Source organism: Dipteris shenzhenensis, chromosome 26 (genome assembly GCF_047967505.1).
Source record: "Dipteris shenzhenensis isolate YYH24624 ecotype China chromosome 26, Dip_SZ_1.0, whole genome shotgun sequence".
In the NCBI taxonomy this organism is placed as follows: domain Eukaryota; kingdom Viridiplantae; phylum Streptophyta; class Polypodiopsida; order Gleicheniales; family Dipteridaceae; genus Dipteris; species Dipteris shenzhenensis.
This window is the reverse complement of record NC_141621.1, coordinates 28,861,794-28,882,995: the sequence shown is the minus strand read 5'-3', so window position 1 is coordinate 28,882,995 and position 21,202 is coordinate 28,861,794. Positions and strand designations below refer to the sequence as shown.

Here is a 21,202-nt window from a genome sequence, read left to right as displayed (position 1 = left end):
AGCTAGCATTCCCCAAGACACATGATAGTTCCTGGATGGAATATTGAATGAACTTAAAAAAAGCTATACAAAGATTGCCAAATGAAGATTTGCCACCCAAGAAAGTCTTAGGAGGGCTTGAAAGAGCAATGGCATACTCCAAGGCTTTTGCTGTTGTCAATTGCAAAACTTCCCTGTACACAACATTTGTGGTAGAAGTATTATCCACCTCCTCGCCGCTGGCATCAGACACACTCTCCGGAATGAAAACCTTAGCAGCGTTTGATGCTTAGATACGTGAAAATGCCACGTATAGCTGGCTATGATTGAACAACGGTGTCACCAAGTACACCCCCAAAACAGACAATGTTTGGCCTTGTGACTTGTTGATTGTCATGCTGAATGCCAATCGGGTAGGAAATTACTGTCTACTCATGTCAAACGGAGGTTTAAGGTTGGTCGGAATGAACGTTATCCTTGGAATGAACGTTCTATCACTAGCATTGGTACCGGTAATGATTTCAACTTCTAACACTTTTATGTGAAACTCTTTGCATATCAATTGTGTCCCCTTGCACAAACCTTGGCGAGGATTCAGATTATGCAACAAAATTATAGGAGCATTCCTTTTCAAAACCAATCGATGCAGGGGGTATCCACCACCAAGATCCAGACTGTTCAAATACTCGACTACAAACAAAAAAGAATCTCCTCCTGAGTTGTCCACCACTGAGTTTGCACTTAGGTACTCCCTTTCCTCACCGGGCATTGCCTTCAATGCCGTAGCATTAATTGCATCAACCTCAAGGTTTCGTGGTGTAAGAATTACACGCTCTCGAAAGTATGGTGGGGCACAATCCAAAACAGCAGCTACAAGCCCTCTACACACCCGTCCAATGAGGCCTTCCATGGACTTTGTCTCTAAAAGCATCTGCAATGGAATCACAATAGTATCTTCTTTTGTACATCTGTTTATCCCATTACCAATGTCCAAAACCCATTGTGTAAACTCTTGCTCAGCAGAGTTATCACCATTTTGAAGGACCCGCAAATTTTGCATCAGCTTCAATACTGTAGTGCAATCCCAAATCCTTAAGTGGCATAAGGTAGCGTTGACAATGTCCTCTCGTCTTGCCTTTGCAAGCACTGGCAAGACTTGCCTAAATCCCCCCCCAACAACACCTTCCCACCAAAAAGTTGCTCATTTGACCTGATATCTTGCAATATTCGGTCTAGTGTCTTGAAAGCAAATTGATGAGTCATGGGTGCCTCATCCCATATTATCAGCCTAGCCATCTTCAAAACATCTGCGAAGTGACTATTAACCTTAATATTATAGCTGGAAGTACCATCCAGCTCCAACGGTATCTGGAATCGTGAGTGTGTGCTGTGCGTCCATTGGCTAGTAGCAATGCTACAATCCCAGAAGATGCACATGCCAAAGCGATGTGCCCCTCACCACGCAACCTAGAGAGCAAGAAATTATAGAGAAAGGTCTTTCTAGACCCTCCTGGACCATCGAGAAAAAACACCTCACCGCCATCTCCATAAACCCTTGCTAAAATCTGATCGAATGCAAAAAACTATGTAAACCCAGTCATTAGGTCAAATAGGGTTCTGCATACCTAGTTTTAAACTCTTATGGAAAAAAACACTGGTGTTTGACTTTTTCTTTTTCTTGAAGAAAAAGTTATTATTTTAAGGTCGTATTTCTTTTCCCCCACACAGAGCCACTCACACACCTAGCAGAGGAGCTTCTCGAGGCGGGCATTCCCAAACCGCATGAGCTCTCTAAAACGTTTGGGGTAGGGCACTTGTGGATTGTCCACCTTGTTTATTAGCACTGCGCCGCTAGGGGCAGGCTATATCATCGAGGTGGATTCCCGTCTAAGCAGGATAACCATGTCCTCATAAAGAAAGTTGCAATTTCTGCGCTCTTCTTTGTGTCCCTCGTCTCCCTCCACTTTCTCGCCCCTTGTCCCTCTTTCTAGAGATGTGAGCAGCGACCGGCAGTGCGCGCCACAGGGCACCCAGTGCCTCTTGCTGGACGAATGCATGAGCTCTTCATGTATAAAGTTTAGGCTAGGGCACATGGGTATTAAAATGTTGTTGTGATTCTGTGAAGCAACAACAATTGAGGCCATGGCGTCCCTGGTCTTGAGATCAGGCTTCCTTCAATGCCCACATCCTGTTTCTCTAGATTTCTCCCCTACCCACACCCACCTCTGCTCTTCATTCTCTAAATATGCTAACTCCGGTTTTTGTATACACTCCCTTGCTTCCAAAGACCGCTTCCTCACTCCGGCTTTCAGGAGGCAGGAGTCGAAGGACCTTCACCCTGGGGCTTACGAAATGGTCGATGACCACACTGGCGAAAAGGTCATCGTTTGGGGCGTCGAAGGCCTTGACATGCCCACCCCTTCTGATGAGGAGCTCCGGTGGAAGCCTACCAAGTATGCAAGGCCTGGAGAGATATCCGAGGACGCTTGGTATAGGCTTCTGAAAGCAAATACCGGGCCAGGTCAGTGCCTCCTCATCTGTTCTTCGCTAAAGGCGTTGATCGCATTCTCTGAGACGATTTGAAACTTTGGCTAATATCACGAGCTGTTCTTGTATTGTACTGATAAGTACAAATATTGTTGGGCTTAATTGATAAAGGGCTTGCAATGCAGATGGGCGATTCTAATGTTCTTTCCTACTCATGAATTGCGACTTTTTGGTTGATCCTGAGCAATCAATTGAATTTTTAAAGTTCCGAGCAGGACCTATGACTTTGCTTGCTGCGTTTAACTGAGAAATGACGATGCCTTTTGATCCACATGACGATGCCTTGTCTTGTCACGGGAGCTCATGTGAATTGTCTTGTCTATAATAGAGGAGTGGAAGATGGAAACTCTTGAAGTTCCTGCCTTGAAAATTTCATAAAGAGTTTTGTCTTTCAGCTGCTGAAATAGGTGCTTTCCTCCTGTTAATAATGTGACTTTCGAATATCATGCCCAATTGACTAGTGTGAGTTTTACATATGAAACTAGCATCTTTTCGTGGCAATGTTATGAAGAATTGTGGTTTTTCTTTTGGACTCGTATCCAATACATCGGTTCATAGGGACCTCAGATTTGACATAAGAGTGCAACTGCATCGATGCTTGCTTGACACAAAACAAGTCTCTTCTACTGACTTTATTGAGATATTGGGAACAAGATCAAAATTGACAATTGAACGTTTTACCACAACCAAAGGCCCCAGAGAGACTGTCATAGGTGATTGTTGCCAGATGATTGGTGGCACGGCCTAGATAATTGATCTCATGACTATGGCTGCTACGTAGACTGACGAATCTGGAGAGTAGAGCTGATTGGTCGTTCTATATTTTTGTAAATTAAGCTTACGAAGTGCCATCAATAGAGTTGATTTTTAATGAAATTGACTTCTTTGTCTTATGCCCAAGGTTGCAGGCAGGGGGCCCAGTTTTTCTAAGGATGGTGATGATACCACTCCTGAAAGTAAGAGCAATGGTCTCTTATCAAAGAAGCTGAATAAATCTGAAGCCACCTCTAAGGGTACTTCCATTGCAAGTAAAGGTCTTTTTAGCAGGTTGAAAGTGATGACATCAGGAAGCCGGCAGAGGCCAGGATCAGGGAATGTCTCAGGTTCTGATATCACCAAAGACAGTATGTTGTCGAGGCAGAAAGATTCGGAAGCTTCGAGTTCCATATCAGACACAGAGCAGGTGAGGAATAATAGGGTTCCAAAAGCGCAAAAAGGTGTGAAATCATCAAAGACAATTGTGTCTGATGATTTTTTCAGCATGAGATCATTCAAAGATGTAGGGGCCAGTGAGAAGATAATTCAGGCACTCAATTCTATGCAACTGAAACTGCCTTCTCAAATTCAGGTAGTTTTTTCCTTTATGTCGTTGTCGTCTATTACTTGAACAGTTGGGCTTTCCAACATTCAATAGGGCATGTTATGAGAAGTGTTTCTTCTTTTCCTCAGCACATAGCTGTAATTGACAAAGAGTGGGACTTCCTGCAGGCCATGGCGTACAAGCATGTTTGTGAAGGCCGTAGTTGCATACTTGCAGATCAAACTGGTTCAGGAAAGACTTTGGCATATTTAGCCCCCCTCTTTCAGCGTTTCCTGCTTGAAGAGGAACAGGGATCTAATCGTTCTCTTCCAAAGAGGCCACGGGGTCTAATTGTGGTCCCTACCGGAGAGCTTGCTGCACAGGTTTTTTACTTTCTATGCTTGAAGGCTTGAGGTTATATGCCTTTACACATCTTTATGGCTTGACATTGTTTTGAAATGTGTTAAATGGTGCTGCGAACGTATCGCAGGTGCTCAGTGTGTGCAGGTCATTTTCAAAAGGAGGAGCTCCTCTGAAGGCTATGGTTGCAACTGGTGGATTCAGGCTGAAGACACAGGTGGATGGTTTGGAGGATAGTCCAGATTTTTTGATAGCTACACCTGGCCGTTTTCTCCAGCTCTTGAGCTCAGGAAGCTTGGCACTTGACAATCTTGTGAGGTGTACATCACAAACTATTTTTGCCTTTGCACGCTTTGCTTTCCTTTGCCTGATCTTATCTTTTCAGTTTATCGTGTTGTGGGACCCTAATGGGTTTCCTCGCATGTTTGCAGTGTCATTTTAGATGAAGTGGATATATTATTTGATGATCCGGAGTTCTCAGAGGTCTTGGAAAAGATTGAAAATTTAGTGTCTGTGAAAACACAATATATTCATGTAACTGCAACGCTGCCAGTCGACGTGTGTGATGCTCTTCTGGAAAAGCATCCTGATTCCATTCCTTTATTGGGGCCGGGGCTACATTGTACTGCCACAGGCCTTCAGGAGGTAGAAACAAATGCGCCTATATTGCCCAATATGATTGGTTAAGCTACAAAGTAGGCCACACATGACAAATGGGTTCAGTCTTTATATGCATGCTTACTCAGTCTTATTCAATTTTCTCAGGTGCTGGTCGACTGTAGTGGTGATGGAGAAAAGACACCTGAAGCAGCATTTGAGAACAAGAAAAATGCTATACTGCAGCTCATAGAACAGCAACCTGTCTCCAAGACTCTTGTTTTTTGCAATAAGGTTTCCCTTGTTCTTGAATGAATATACTTTGCTCTGTGGTGTCAGCCTTTGTTAGCTGAGTCTGTGCTTCACCTCTTGAGAATTGAAAGAAGCTCAGCATGTTGATTTGTTTTTGGTTTTTTTCCCAAAATGAGGGTTTATATTAATAATACCAATTTATCATTTTATACAACTTCTCTGAACATACTCTTGTGAAATACAATGGATCCTTGAATATAAAGCGGATGTATCCTTATGCGAATCCAATTTAATATTCAGAGAATCATTTGATTGCTGATGACTAAGCAAATGTCACAGCTATGCATAATGAAGTTTATTGCTTGACGTTTTGGAAGAGATTTCTGGAAGGAACCTGGGGCCTCAATATATACTGTTGTTTGGTTGACAGTGTTCCATGTGTGAATTTTGGTTTTTTGTTAATTGTGCCAGTTACTAATTGTTATTTGTGGATGTGCAGATTGAAACGTGTAGAAAGGTTGAGAATGTGTTGAAACGTTTTGACAGGAGAGGTGAAAAACTCTGTGTCTTTCCCTACCATGCTGCTTTGTCAGTTGAAGCACGTCTGGAGAATCTGCATCAATTTATGCGTTCAAACTCTGAGAAGCCAATGTATTTGGTTTGCACAGACAGGTCCAGGCAGTTCTAACCCAATGTGAAATGTGTCTGTTTGTAGCAATAAGCTTGTTTTCCCATGGTGACATATTCTTGTTGGGATGTGGTTGAATAAGCAGAGCATCTAGAGGTTTGGACCTGGTTGACGTGGAGCATGTGGTTCTTTTTGATTTCCCGCGAGATCCAAGTGAATATGTCCGTAGGGTGGGCCGAACTGCACGTGCTGGTGGTATGGGAAAAGCGTTTGTCTTTGTTGTTGGTAAACAAGTCACGCTAGCACGGAAGATAATGGTGCGCAACGAGAAAGGCCATCCTATACACACTGTACCCTCTCATTCTTACTAACTGAATTGTGACAGTGTGCAGAAACGGTAGACATGACCTGCTGTGACATGCTCCTGTAGTTTTCCTAGTTTTGTTAAAAGCTGTTGGGCTCTTGTACAAGGATGCTAAATTTTTGAAGGCAGAAACCCTTGCTGTTGTATCTCCTTTTTGAGCCCTGAACACTGGAGTGTACAGTGTAAGTAATGCATTCCCCGTGGTGGAACAGTTCATGCTCAAACTGGGCTGTGTATCATATGTTTTTGGGTGGAGTTGTCTCTCTGGGAACATAAGAACCCCAATTCCAGGTTTTCTGGTGCACTCAACAAAGGCAGAGAGTACTAATGTTTCGTAGTTTTCTCTCAGAGAGAGTAGGGAGCACTAATGTTTGTTTATCAAAGGAAACATATGTGGGATAGCACGTCTAATTAAGAGAACAGAAAATATCAGTTGATGCAAACTGTATTGTAAGCATACAAGTGTTATGCTAGAGATGGAGGAGCCTGCAGATTCTATAAGATCAGTTTGGAAGGAGAATATGATTGGTTTCGCCAGATAAATCCTAGTTATCTACTATCAGGGGAGCAGGAGATTGTAATGATAACACGAACAGAGATTGAATTTGCATGATAAGTATGTTGAAGGATTGTTCCATACAATAGCCTCTCTTATAATATAGAGTGAAGAGTTGCACCTGACAAGGTGTTTGTGTATCGCATTGAAGGGAAGGATGGAACAGGGTCTAACCAAGGGTAGACCGATACTATGCCACTTAAGATGTGAGCTATCTGACTCACCTCCCAGCCATAGGTTCTTATGTCGACCCAACCCGAGCCTGCTGGTGTCTAGACCATCCTGAGCCTGGTGGCTTCCTACAGTAAAAGCCTGTATTCCATACCATAGGCCCTCACCCGTGAGGGTGATATCACAAGGTGTCCCTGTTTGTGAGGCCAAACTGCTTTGTGATAGTCCATCCAAGGCATTTTCACAGTGAAGTCTCTCCCGCTATAAATAAGACCGTAGTACACCCTGAGCCACTATAAATATAACCATGCATACAGACCAGTCTCAGCTTATGAAGTTTGTCTCCCTAGTATACATAGACCTTGGTACCGAGCGTGCGGTCTAGAAGGCCTTCATCCAGGTGGCTCCCTATATGTGACATCACAAAATGTCCCTACTCTTGACGTCAAATTGCTCGGAGACGCAGTGCATGCAAGGCATGCTAATCTATATTTGGGCCTTGGTAATCTTAGCTGCTGCCATTTGTCGGTACACGCAGGGTGGATGGTGTGTGGAGTCCTTTCCGTAGGGCCAATATTGAGATAGTCTCAACTTATGATAGTCTCATTCGTCCTAGTTGCCCTAGTCCCAACTTCTATAGTGCATTGTCAATGTTATGACAGGCATGTCAAATATGTCTAGACTTCATCTCGTGTTACGCATGTCTCAACCTAAGTATTGGGTCTATCCTTGGTTAGACCATGCTTACATCCTTTGGGGATATAACACTTGCATCTCTAATAAAAAGGTTTCTAGGGTCTATACCATCCTAGCTCATCCTTAGGCTCTAAGGGATGTCTTGACATATAGAGCGTTTGGCTATGAGATCAGCTAGCTAGCTCTTGTTTGATTGATGGCTTGTTTTTGTATGTTATCTATCTTGGAGTTTGTTAATCCGGTGCCACATGGTAGTAGATTAGTTCATGTAGGCCAAATGGTGGGTGGAGTCTTATCCTAAGGTCACCATTAAAATAGCCTTAGTTTACATTGTCCTAGTTGGCATTGTTGTCATAGCTTCTAGGTGTATCATCATTGTTCTAACTTTAATGTGATCGTAATGTAGATCACTTCAATCACTTTGCATTCCATTCCACATTCTTAGGACTTCTGATATTCAAGCCTCAATTCTTTTGGAGGATTTCACTTGAATTCTAACGGAGAGTCATTTTTAAGACCAAGAGGAAGTCTAATCTCGTAGTGCTTATTGCTCCTTAGACAATGCATCAAGGCTCACAATCGTTTGCTTCATAAAAGATCTCTTTATGGTAATCATATTTCTCCATTTGTTTAGTATTGGGATAAAGTGATCCACTACCCATTCATTTTCTTTGGAAAAATAATTGGAAAGCTTATTAGTCAACATTTGTGGATTTTAATAAGGATGGACTAACTCCCCATATCCCTTGATGTATTTTGAAGTTTTTCTCACTATGGATATTATTTGATTCGAATTAACAAAGAAATATTCCATATGATTGATCATTACATGTTCATGTTGTTCTTGCCATTAATATCCCCATAGCTAATAGAAACGTTCTCAATAGAAGATGTGAATCGATGACCAGCCCTCTTTTGAACGTTTGACTTCACCATAAAAGAAAATTAAAAAAGAAAAATGAAGAATAATTCATCTATGTAGCCAAATATTTTGCTCCAAAAGAGTAGAAGAAATAAAATGAAAGATAGAGTACTAATAAAGAGAGTTCAACCCACCTTTTGGTCTTTGAATGACCATGCCACTATGCCTACATGGATGTTAGCTAGAGAGTTTGTTGGAAGATATGTAACCTCCCTCTGCTAAAGATGTGAGATATCGAAATACATCGCTAGGGGAGCATTCCGTCCTTGGGAGAAGCATCAGTTGCCAAAACCTTCAAAATATTTTTAAGTGTCTTGCTTTCACAAACCCACATTGCTCCTTCATACACCTCTCTGATCCTTAATGCTAATGACTTAGCCATCACTTTATAAGGCATGTTTAGCATGGAGATGGGTTTCCAGTCCCCTACTTGTAGGCTGTTTTTGCATTTTGGAAATAACTTTACCAGTCCGGAGTGCATTACGGGCCTCTTCCTTATCAACTGTTGGCTGGGATAAGGGTATCTTCTCTTGAGATTTATCTTTGAGCAACCTTTTTGGGTGATATGCTTCTAGAAAATCTTCTTCTTGTGACTAATTCTACCCATGATCCACCTCAGTTGTCTTTGTAGGAGCTTTAGTGCGTGCTTGAGACTCTATGGACTTTGTTTCTCCAATAGACTAGCTATCTGTTCCTCATCATTCGAGACATGTTGAGTATCACCAGAAGTGCTCACTTGTTGCAGATCTTGATGGATGGCCAGAGGAGGATCTTTGGCTTGCCCGATCCAACTAGGATCATCATGCATTCAAGTGGTGACCTTCCACTTCCATCTCGAAATATTCCAAGAATCCTCCCCCGACTTTGGAGCAGCCTTAATTGACCCGCCAGACCTTGTCTTCTCTTGCATGTCATTCAGAGCCTTTGAGATAAGATGATATTGATCAAGTGTGCTAGCTCTCAGCACAATTCCATCCATAGGGCCTTTTACATCCTCCCTCTTCTACACTATCCTTTAAGGAGAGAATCCACGTGGAGGATTTATGGAGGTTTGGGATGAGCCAAGGAGCTTCGCGGGTGGTTCGGGCATACGCTGAGGATCGGAGGAGTGCCACGGAAGGAGGAGGCGGTTCGGGATGGCTTACCTGCCATGTGTCGCGCTCCAAGATGCTGGGAGTTGGGATGGCTTACCCGGGTAGGTCGAGCAACGTGCCACAGAATGAGAGGGGTCAGAGGGGATTTGCTACTTTAAAGGCGTGATGTCATACTGCAAAGGCACCGTCATGCCACGTGTCAACAGTTTGCCTATGTGCCCCAGGCTGCTCACTCGCCACATGTCAGAGCATAGATCATCTGCCCGCTCTCACAGTCGTGCAAGGTCACTGTTAGAGCGAGGTCAAGGGTTGCCATGTGCATGCAAAATTAGCTCTTAATGGTGTGGTCAGGTGCTGCCACATGGACAGGGACAATGTGATGGACACGCGACGTTCTTCATGGAGAGATGACACGCGGCATCCATGACAACATGAGGTCACGTTTGGTACGTTTCCTAATGCTTCTTTCATTTGCAAAGCGACTACGCACTTTGCCCGGAACTGTTCATGGAAGGCATCCATGGCTAGTGGAGATAACAACGACTTTCTCAGCAATCTCAGAAAGAGAATCAGGAAGAAGGTGACTCAAAGGTCGAGGCTAAAAAGTGTCAACATATGTCGGAGGAAGGGAATGTGGTGCGTCAAGGAAGCCTAGTGAAATTGATAACACAGTTGCATACACTCAAGAACCCTGGAAGGAAGTGGGTCGGATGGGGAAAGCCATGGTGGTGGACGTGGACGATGACCCACGACCGACCGATGCAATAAGGCATCGCTAGAGGGTCATCCTATGGAATCAGCCTCCGAGACATCGAGAGATGAGGTCTAGAATCAACGTTGCAAGTGTGATACATGCCTAGAGGGGAGCCGATGGCCGATTTCCAAGAAGCAAGGGTGGTGGATGTGGAGATGCCTAAAGCTTATCATAGAAAGTGGATTTGCGGCAGGCAGCCTAGTATTTTATCAATTTTAAAAGGAAAAAAGAGAATGAGTAAAATCGTGGACATGAGACACGACACAGGGTCCGTTAGGACCTGATCCTCCCTGCAAATTGTTAGGAATAGTAATTTATTATTGATTTCGTGATGTCCATATTTTGGAAGCTGCAGTCCATCAAATACATGAATAAGGCGATACAAAAACAATTTATACAATATTGTCACATGGACTACAACCATGTGACAAAGGTGTCGTCATCTTTCGATCTTGCATCCATCTTGGATTTCGTTGCTCCCTCGCATTGATAACATGCATTAAAAGAGAGGAATGTTATAAGAATTCAGATTGAAAACAAGCAATTTTGAATGGTGAGCAATTGAAAATATTTATATGATAATATATAATATATAATTATTATAACCATACATAGTGTAGGACGGGGAGGTGGCGTGCTTCCTTCCCCAAAGAGTTATAATCCGAGAGTGGTCCCTTCCCTGGGTGCCAAGATAACGTCGAGAATATAAACACCAAGAATATTAGCGCTGAGGATAAGTCTCGCGAATGGATAAGAAAGTGGCATATTACCTTAATGTCAATAGTCATAATCGCAGTAGTCGAACGTTGGTAAAATCACTACGAGTTGCGTAATAGGAAAAATTCAAATTCTCGTCGTCTTTTGGCAATTTCTTTGATCTTAGAGACAATATCCTAAAATCTTGCCAATGTGAGTCCGAGAGAATCTGCATGTGTTCTTGAGTGGGATGATTCCAACATTCTCAGATTGGTTAGTAGACTCTGGATAGCACAAAAAGACAACAATCATTAGAGGAAGAAGTAAAGCACATAACATTCTCACTCCACTTAGCTAGTGTTATGTGCCTCTAAGCAAAATTACGTGAAGGATGGCCTCCTCCCTTCACGACCATAAACCTCCACTTTCATGGAGACGAGCTACAACATAATTTGTTTTCCTTGCCTTATAGAGACAGTTACTAGTCAATTTGATGACTTATGCTTTTGCCTCCACATTCATGTTGTTCCATGGAGGTTCTGGCTTGTCTTCTACTTTGTGCTATTTTGGTTTGGAAGGTCTTTGTTGGATTTGGCCATTTTGCCTAGTTCCAAGATCCATTGCCTAGGGCCTGCGAGCATTGTCATATCTATGTTCGGTTGATGCGGCCTTTGCTGGGCAGGTTCTGCTTCTCCATCGTTCCATGGGCTATAGCTGGATGCGGTCTACTTCACAAGTTTCGGCCTTGGAATGCTATATCTTTGCTTTTGTGTGTTCGATGGCTACATTTGTTCTTTTCTTGTGCCATTTAGGAGCTTTGTATATTGCTTGAGGGACATGGACCACACAACTCTTGGATTGATGTTAGACAGAGGGATCACAATCGCTCGCCTACTTGCCCAATTCAAAGAAATACTTGCTTGATCTACAAAGGTTGGTACCAGTCCATGCTGAATGATCAGATCTAGTCATGCTGCAAATGATTATCCAATTTCAACTACAGAGTACTCTTTTTTCTTTACAAATTCACCCAATAAGCAGGTTACCATCCCATCACAAGAACCCATGTCTAACCTTTCGCCTCCTGATGCCATTGGTGTCCCTTTGAACCTATGAGGACAAGTTACTTTAGCCGATATCTCATCCAAGGGGGTCTCCTAGGGAAAACTCCTCAAATTTCAAGAGAACAGATTGGTGATATGTCTCTAGGAATTTCGCAACCATGTGCCATCATGGCAGCATACACTCTTCTCATTTTGCTTCGTGGTACATGTTGTAAATATTGATCTTGTTCTCATTCTGGCAGATTTCTAAGGATCTTCTTGTACTTTGGATTGGTGTTCATGGTTACACAATTCGTTGTCTCTGAGGAGCAGCACTAATTCATTGCCATATCCTTTACCCATGCCAACAGACGAACAACTTATGTTCGACGATTTTCAACCACTAGAAATTGCCCTTGCGGGTTATGGACTCATAGCCATCACAATATCGTAAAGGTTTGACATTGATTCAGGCTGACACAAACCGACCACTCAAACTTCTCTTGCAATGCTCAAAAGAGAAGAAGATCATGATTTGGACAAACCAAAGCCAAAGTTTCTAGCCGTTCCCACTTAGAGAAGTGATCACAATTATAGCGGAATTGAGTTACCACTACTGTGTGCTACTTTCACTGAGAACGTTAAACTTTAGGAAGAACATCATTTTGAAAGAAATAAAGCAATCTTGGAGAATTTCACAAAAAGATTAAGAACACTATACCTCGTAAAGCTCGCGTATGGATACTACCAACAACTGAATTCTTGATAATGGCTGCCACCACTACCTAACTCCATGGGGAAAACTCACATGAAAATCCTAAAAAAGCATCTATGCATTTCATCTTAAAATATTTAAATTTGGGTAAAAAATTCACACCATTAGATTTGAGTCAAATCAACGCTCAAGATTGTGACAAGTGGTTCAAGTAGAGCACAAAAAACCCAAACTTCTCCCTAGGCTGCCTGCCGTAACAAGATGAAGTATCTTTATTGGGCCTGCCTAGATAGGGTATGTTTAGCTCGTAATTTGGTCCTGTTTTTCTTGTCTTACTATGCCGGTATCATTGTGTAGAGTAGGGAATGGTCTGGCCAGTAAACGTAGTTCGTTCCATGCTTTGGATCTTGTGTGTTGTGGTTGGTCCATATTTGGTCAATTGTGGATCCGTATGTTGTTGTCGGTGTTGTGATAAGTTGTTCCATGCTGTAGATTTCCATTGTTTCCTGTATCTTTTGCTTTGGTTTTGCTTTGGAGTTGTACTTAATGTTGAAGTCCCTTGCAATATATGTTTGTGTTTTAGATGGTATTGCATCTAATAATTTGTGGATTGTTCTTTTCAAAGTTTGTGTTTTGGCTTTTGGTGATTTGTATGTGTTTATAATTATTGTTTGTTGCTTTTATCCCATTTCGAATTGTGTGAGTAGCGATTCACACCCGTCATCTGTAAAAGCTTTCTTGTTCCAGTAGTGTGAGTGTGTTGTTGTAATATGTGGCTAGGCCTGTCGTTGTTGTGATGTTATGAAACCCGAGTAGTTCAATCGGTGTTTTTGTTTGATTATGTGTTTCTTGTAAGCATGAGATGGATGCCATGATAATGCTCCTTGAGGATAGAAAATCTGATTTGTGACTCTCTATTGATCTTGTATTTAGGCTTTGCAGTGTTTTGTCGCAGTTTTGTTCATGTCCAAAGGTGGCTTGTTTGCATTCTCATTTGCATTCTGTTCTTAACCTTGATAGTTCGTGTAGTACCTACTGGTCTACTTTTATGTGTTTCTTTTCTAATTTTGAGAGAAAGAAAAGGTTGTTTGGGTTTCGGACCCTCGATAGAGTAGTGTATATGAGGCCATGTGTTTTTATTCCTGAAGGGTCAAATGCGAGCGACTCCATGGTGAGGCCTTGCGAATGATGGATTGTTCTACTGGTGGCTGCAGCTTGGATCGGGAATAGTTTTCTTGTGATTGTGTTTAAATGGTTGTTACCCACTTGAAATTCACGTTTATACAAATTTGCACCTTGCACAGTTCCTTCTCCGGCTCATCCTCATCTCTCCATTTGCAATTTATCCTTCTCCTGCTCACCTTGATTTCTCCATTTGCATTTGATCTCTGATCCTACCTAAGAACCTCCATAATATACAGTTGTTGTCTACTTCAGGATCGTGGAATCGTAGCTCCCACATTTCATTTTGTTCATTAGGAAGCATCTCTAATATTCCAAGAATTCTAGATCTGAGGTTTTTGAAATCTACTCAACCGTTGTTAATATTCACAAAACTGCATTAACATCATTGTAGGTGCACGTCCACATTGGTTCGCTACGAGGAATCAGTACCCCTCGAACCCTGTAGCTTTGGGCTTGACTCTTGGTTCATCGGGAATCGGTGGTGGAGGGCATTTTACACAAGACAAGTTTGTAATAGCAGAGAGCCATAGCACGTGATCTTCATGGGAAAGATTGGGAGAAGCTCGTAAGTGGATCTTGAAATAGTGAGGTGATTGGGCTTGGTTTTGTAGCCTCGTAGTTCATGGCCGGCGGTTCATGGAAAGCAAGATGCATTGGTTGCATTTGTCGAGCAAGTCTCTAGTCTAAATTCATCGTTTTTGGTAGTCTTTCTTACCTCTATGCATGGAAGATTGTCTCAGGTAATTGTGTGATATTTTTGTGGAGGTCGTACGTTCTCGATAAGGCAGGGACTTGATCACATTGGCAGAAGCATGTCAAGATGGATGGCTAGACCCATATCCTTCCCAAAATAGGAGTCTTGAGATTGTGGTATAAAAATGGCCTTCAATCGAGAGGTCTCAATTCGTACGGTTTTTTGTGATTCCTTTCTAATTTTGAATCCATCTTTTGGTTCCATTCTAAGGTTTTCATTATGTTTGCGGGCCTCATGAACATGGCGGAATCAAAGAAACCATGCAAGGAGGATTTACACTTGCCATTGAGAGACCACACTCAACATCATGTGATCACATGTGCATAGCACTAACACATATATAGTGCTATAAAGGAAAGGGTTAGATGCACTAACCCTAATCCTAACCCTAAATGGGTTTGTATGTATTCCACATTTTGAACTAAATCTAGTGTATAGTTAGTCATTTGTGGTGTACTCTCTAGCTGTGCCCTCTCTCCTCATCTCCACTCTTCTCCTCTCCCCTCTTCATATTTTGTCATGGTATCAGAGCATGGAATTTAAGAGCGCCACTCAACGAACAAGTAGATGATTTTATTGGTCAGTGGTTGCATATTGAGAATGTATTTGAAGGTAGTAAGGGGACCACTGTGTATAATCCTTGGAATAATATTTTTGTTGATCTTGAACAATTATAAAAAAGGATGGTTGAATTCTATGGAATCACATTTGAAGAGTATCAGGGACAGCTTATATTTGTCATAAAGTTGGATGAATGTGAAATTGTGAATAAGAAAAAGATTGAAAGAGTGACCATCACACTTATGAATAGGGCACGCGATACATCAATCACTAAAGAAAACTCAAAACATTTCAGTGTACAATCAGAGAAACCATCAATCACTAAAGAAAACTCAAAGCATTTCACTGTACAATCAGAGAAGCACATTTGGTGGTTGGGAGCATTTGAGGTAAGTGTGAACTTTCATTTTTCAAATCTATTGCTATTTGATTTCATTTATTAGATCTAGATGCTTCAATATAGTTTCTTCTTGATGGCAGGTATAGACAGAGGACCACCAAACCTTGTTTTGGGTGTTTCACCATACCAAAATACTAGAAGTCTTAAAAAACTAGGTGCAAGGAGGGCAACTTCATGTTGAAGGAAAGGGTGATTTCCAAGTTGATTGGCATATGGCAAGGGACCTCAAGACCCTCAAATGTATGTTCAACATAAACAAAGGAGGTAATTCAAAATCTCCATGCCTTTACTGCAAGGAGCCAGCCCATGTCATGGATCCTAAATGGTGGAGAAAAGCTTCTAATAGGGACAAGATTGATCCTGAATTCAAAGCAGTTCTTGATATTCCTTTGTGCAATGTACATATATGCACATTGCATGCTTTATGTAGAATCATCGAAAAGTTGGTCTTTTTGTATATTGGATTCTTGGAAGCTTCGACCAGAAAAAAAAGGAAAAAATCAATTGGTGCATTAGAAAAAGTATTATCGGACATGGGTCTCCATGGAGGAGATGTTCATATCGTAACAAATATTAAGAAGTCCTGAAATGGAAAGGATGTTCCTATCAAACCATCAATTGGTGGAGTCAAAGCAAGAAGATTTTTATGAGAACCACAAAGAGAAGGGAAACTTGGTAAACGATCAAGATATGTTTCCAGAGTGAGATACGGCCTTTAGAAGCATGTGCATAATGCGGTTAAAGATGATATGGCAGATGGTGTTTCTCAAAATGTTAAAGCAGAGGTATGGAAATCCTTAGACAAGCTTTTCCAACTTTGTGACAAAAAGACATGGACCAAGAACGATCATCGTGTGTTAGAAGAGGAGCTTAAAATTTTTGGAAAATCAATGAAACAAGCATGGACAAGCTGCAATATAACACACTACATGGTAAGTTGAATTAATTCGTTTTGTATGCATAGTTTGTGCTTTCAAACATGGTTTACAAAATTTTGACGTAATATTTTGGCATATTTTATACAACCACCTTCCATATTTTGTTAAAAAGGATGGATGCCCTGAAATATGGTCCACACAAGGAATGGAAAAGTCTCATTTCACAGCAAGAAATGCTTTTTTTCGACATACACATCATTTTGGAGGAGCACATAAGGCAAATAGTCTCAAAGAAGTATTTCAATGGTTTTTTAGAGGTATACTTCGAAGGTTGCAAATCCCTAAAAAGTTTCATTGTCTAAGGTTAAACTTGCCTTTAATATGGCACAAAAGAAAAGAAGAAGGCTGATTCTTGATAATTCAACAGCTGCACAGAAACACACAGAGTGGAGGCAGTCAAAGGTCTTTGTGAATCATAAGTGGATTGATAGAGTTGGAAACCTTATGGAGATTTATAACAATAAAGAAGAGACTTTGTAATATTAAAAAAAAAATCAGTACAAATTCTTTGTAACTTTTGACAATACAATATACTTGAGTTTACTCTTATACTTCTTTTACATTGAGCTTCTCTCCTTCGATCTATTTAGCGTTAGAATCTAGAAGAAGCGGATCTCTAAACGTAATCAAATGATGCTTTCCATAACCATCTAATTGGCTAGGACCTTTGATTCCAAGTGCTAAAGCGTAAGCAGTGTATGTTAAAAAGTACCCTTCCCTTGAGCATTGTTTGCCAGGGCCATACCCAAAAATGTCCAAAGCAGATAATTTCTCAATTAATATAACTTTGTCATTCCGCCAATTTACTTGGTACCCACCAAAAAACTTTGACAAACATTTAAAAAAGTAGATAGCTGTCTCTTCATTGTTACTTAATTGTTTGTGGTATATTAGAGTCTTGGCAGATGACATCTTATTCATGTACTATGGAAGGGAAGACGATTGTCCAAGTCCCCTTTCTCGGCTCCCATAGGACCTTCTAAAAAAAATGTCATCTTCAATATAGAGATACAGTATCAAAAAAGAGGTAATGAGAAATATATACAAGTCATGATAAAAAAGATCTAGCAGAGAAAATAGTGAGATAGTATAAAAAAAGAAGCAATGAGAAATATATACGAGTCATGATAAAAAAGATCTAGCAGATAAAATAGTAAGATGGCGTACCTTCATATTCTCATCATCCTCGAAAATTTTATCGGTCCAAAGATCAGTGCTTCTTTCCGCTCTACTTTGTCTTTTCCTTTTCTCCTTCACCTTTGGCTGAATATCCTTCTCCTCCTCCAACTTTTGTGTTTTGATCTTGTTAAAGGTCTCATCATCCATATCCTTCTCATCTAAAGTTTTCTTAAAGCACATTGAGAGTGCCTCCTTGGGATTAAATGTATCTTCTAGTACCATTAATTCATCATCTTCAATTCCAACATCCTTATCTATGCTACATATTTGAGCAATTAAGGCCAAGGCATAATCTTCTCTAAGGTCAAAGATGACGTGTATATCTAAGAGCAGATAATACTCTCGACCTTTAATACTGAAGGAAGGAAATATAGGTATAGCTAGACTACATGTCTCAAAATCTAGTCCTTCAGTAGACATAGATACATTTATTGTTTGTGACTTTCAGGCTACAAGATCCAAGGCTACAGCCTCCTTGCTCTCTTCCTCAAGATTAATATCCTCCTCATCTAGTTCTTGTGCCTCTTCTATATTTTTGCCTTTGTCTTCAATATCAGGTTCTTCCCCAGGATCTTCCATGGCCTCTTCTGCCATGTCTTCCATACCTTCATGACAAAGATTTAAAAACATAGCAAAAGCAAGGCTTACCTCCAATAGCCTGCATCCTTCACTAGGAATGTTACAAACCGCTTTGTATTTTTCTGGAAAGCTATCAAACCTCCTATTGATGGGAATCCGAAGCTTTTTGTATGTAATCAAATCCTTGGCATGGACATACAACTTCCTCACAACTTCCCAGATATGGTTACTTTCTGTTTCTTTGAAAATTTTTGAAATTCTTCTAGCTCGTCTGCTAAAAAATCTTTGTGGCTTCTCCAAAATTGTAGCATAATCGAGCTCTTTATTCCACATGTCATAAAACAAATGGTAATCTTGCTGAGCATCACACTTCTCAAGGAAATAAAAAAGTAACAAATCTGTAGGCTTTTGCACTTCTTTTAATGTCTTCCCCTTCAACGGGACTGTTGTTTTTACAAAAGACATCCTTGGAACACTTGCTAGCTCAATTTTATCATTTCTCTCCTTCTTGCTAGCCCTTGCAACTTCAATAAGTTACACAAAACCAAGTTATGAAAAGCAATTTATTGTCTCTCTCCACAATCGAAATGAAGCATATTTCAAAAAATTTATACAATCCAAGTTATAAAAAGCAATTTACTATCCCTTCACAATCTAAATGAAGCACCAACAATAAAATTATGATTTCCATATCCACTAGAAGAAAAGTTAAGTTCAACGCATATCACAGCCCATTACATTTTTGGCACTACTACCAAGGAAAAAAGGTATGCTTTTGCACTTATGCGTGTCTTCCTTTGATATATTCCCATTGCACAAATCTTCAAGCATACCTTGGAGCTTGTTAGTGTTGTAGGAGAGAAGAGAGGTGGAAAGTGAGAGAGAGTACGGAAAACCGTTTTTTCTTGTAGGAAAGTCATTTGTGAGCATTGGAAGCTTGTCTTTGATGTTTTTTGGTATTTCAAGTTGATAGAAACTTAGTGGGCTTGATTGCTAAGGTGTGTGTGAGGTCCAAACACCTAAAAAAACAACAAAAATAAGGATTCTTGCCAAGTTTTGAAGTAGTTTTGTGTCTTAGAACTCACCCAAGTTTCTGAAATTTTGAATTTTGGCTTTCAAAAAGTGTTTTTTTTTCAAGTTTTTTTCATTGAGTAGGTAGATTAGGTAGTGTAGCATCCCCCCATCACAAAAAATCATGAACACAAACTGCAAAATCTTCAAAAATCATCAAAACTCAGTCGATGACACTGTGTGTGACTATCCCACTGAGTCGGTGCTGTAGCCCTATCGCACCGACCAAATACCCTATCAACTGGTGCGTTAGCTGTATCCCGCCGATCAACGTGCATTGACCCAATTCCGTAGAGCTACCCATCGACCTAACCTTTGACCACGGTCTATCCCACATCACTGATTGAATGCGTGTCAGAGTTACTTCCGTGCCAATTTGATAGCCATTGAGCGGCGTTGTAGAGTTACCTCACTGATCGTTGCTATCCTATTACTCCACTGCTGGTGTGGTGAACCCACCCCCACGCACGTGGTCATAATCATTCCCCTCCGCTCATCGCGTTACTCCCATCATGTCGCCCATCGTTGTTTTCATTCAGTCGACCATCGTTGTTTTGATCCTGTTGTTCGGTTTTTTACACTTACTCTGTTGTCATCAATCATGATACATTTATTCCACCAATCATCGCCATTTTGATCCCCATGCCCGTCGCGATACTATCTTGCCAACTGATGCGTTAGTAAGATCCCATTGATTCCTTATCCCACTGCTCGCTATTATTTCGCATCCCTATGCCTGTGGGGATAGCCCTTGCGACTGTTCGCGCTGAACACGTGGAAATATTTATCACACCGATTGTTGTTGCAATACATCTATCCCACCGCCCGGTGTATTTGTGTTCGCACATGCATCTTTGCAGTATGCCATCCTTGCCCATGCGGTATAGTTGTCCTACTATCACAGCTGATATGGTGATGTGTCCTTAATGAGTTTATGGGCTCTATCCTTCTTAAGGTCTTGTCTTAGGGGTAGTCCATTGGCCAAGTACTGGCAGTTTTCGAGGACCAGGGCATGATCCATCATCTTGGCCACCGATTACTTCACCAAGTGGGTGGAAGGAAGAGCCATGGTAAAGGCTGATGCAAGATCCATTGCCAAATTATTATATGAACTAGTCATTACGTGGTTTGGATGTCTGTTGGAGTTAGTCAGGGACCGAGGAACTCACTTCCTCAACGAAACCATATCAATCATGAGGGCGAGCTGATGCTATTGCTGTTGGACACTTTTGGCCAAGGTTATAAAGCCGATGTTGTTGGAGGTCCTCATTGCTATGGGGTGGCTTGGAGTTTGTCATTGAAGAGGGAGGCTGTTCCTTTCTGTTGGACTATAGAGCAAGGCGGTTGTCTGGAGAGCTGAGGCTTGTGAACTTGAAGGAGCCGAGATCTCCTTAGGTCTCTCCTTAGGTGCAGAGTTCTATTAGGTTTGAGGCTTGTTAAGAAGGAAGCCAATCTCTCTATTCTCTCTCAGAGAGTGTTCTCTCTATTCATCAAACAAATCTCTCAATGATCTCTCTCTCTCTTTCACACAATCTCTCAGAGTGAATCTCTCTCAATTGGTCTCTCAATAGAAATCTCTCAATCACAATGAACAGAAATATGGATGGAAACTTTTCAAATGGATGGAAATTCTATCACTCATCAGAAGTGAAAGAACTCTCGATCTCTCAATCTCTCAATCACTCAATCTCTTTCTCACAAGAAGGATGGTGCCTTAGTGGAAGGCAGAACCATGCTTGATACCATGATAAAATATGAAGAGGGGAGAGGAGAAGAGTGGAGATGAGGAGAGAGGGCACAACTAGAGAGCACACCACAAATGACTAACTGTACACTAGATTTGGTTGAAAATGTAGAATAT

General features: G+C 41.3%; 1 protein-coding gene and 1 pseudogene across 1 annotated transcript; both read left to right on the top strand.

Annotated features, from left to right (window-relative positions):
* The first annotated feature begins 1,949 nt into the window (after positions 1–1,949).
* On the top strand, positions 1,950–6,056 carry LOC147884922 (DEA(D/H)-box RNA helicase family protein). The gene is made up of 8 exons (XM_087397772.1): positions 1,950–2,500; positions 3,435–3,874; positions 4,015–4,209; positions 4,317–4,504; positions 4,618–4,831; positions 4,952–5,077; positions 5,535–5,707; positions 5,809–6,056. The coding sequence occupies exons 1-8, from the start codon at positions 2,122–2,124 to the stop codon at positions 6,032–6,034; spliced, it is 1,941 nt and encodes a 646-aa protein (XP_087253898.1). The 5' UTR covers positions 1,950–2,121; the 3' UTR covers positions 6,035–6,056.
* Positions 6,057–15,816: 9,760 nt separating this feature from the next.
* LOC147884921 (uncharacterized) lies at positions 15,817–16,515 on the top strand (annotated as a pseudogene).
* Positions 16,516–21,202: the final 4,687 nt, after the last annotated feature.

What these genes read in the sequence shown, in the direction of transcription:
- LOC147884922 (XM_087397772.1), top strand. Translation starts at nt 2,122, where the DNA reads ATGGCGTCCCTGGTCTTGAGATCAGGCTTCCTTCAATGCCCACATCCT. An exon ending in GAAAGCAAATACCGGGCCAG is followed by an intron (nt 2,501 to 3,434) that starts GTCAGTGCCTCC and finishes CCAAGGTTGCAG; the next exon opens with GCAGGGGGCCCAGTTTTTCT. An exon ending in CCGGAGAGCTTGCTGCACAG is followed by an intron (nt 4,210 to 4,316) that starts GTTTTTTACTTT and finishes AACGTATCGCAG; the next exon opens with GTGCTCAGTGTGTGCAGGTC.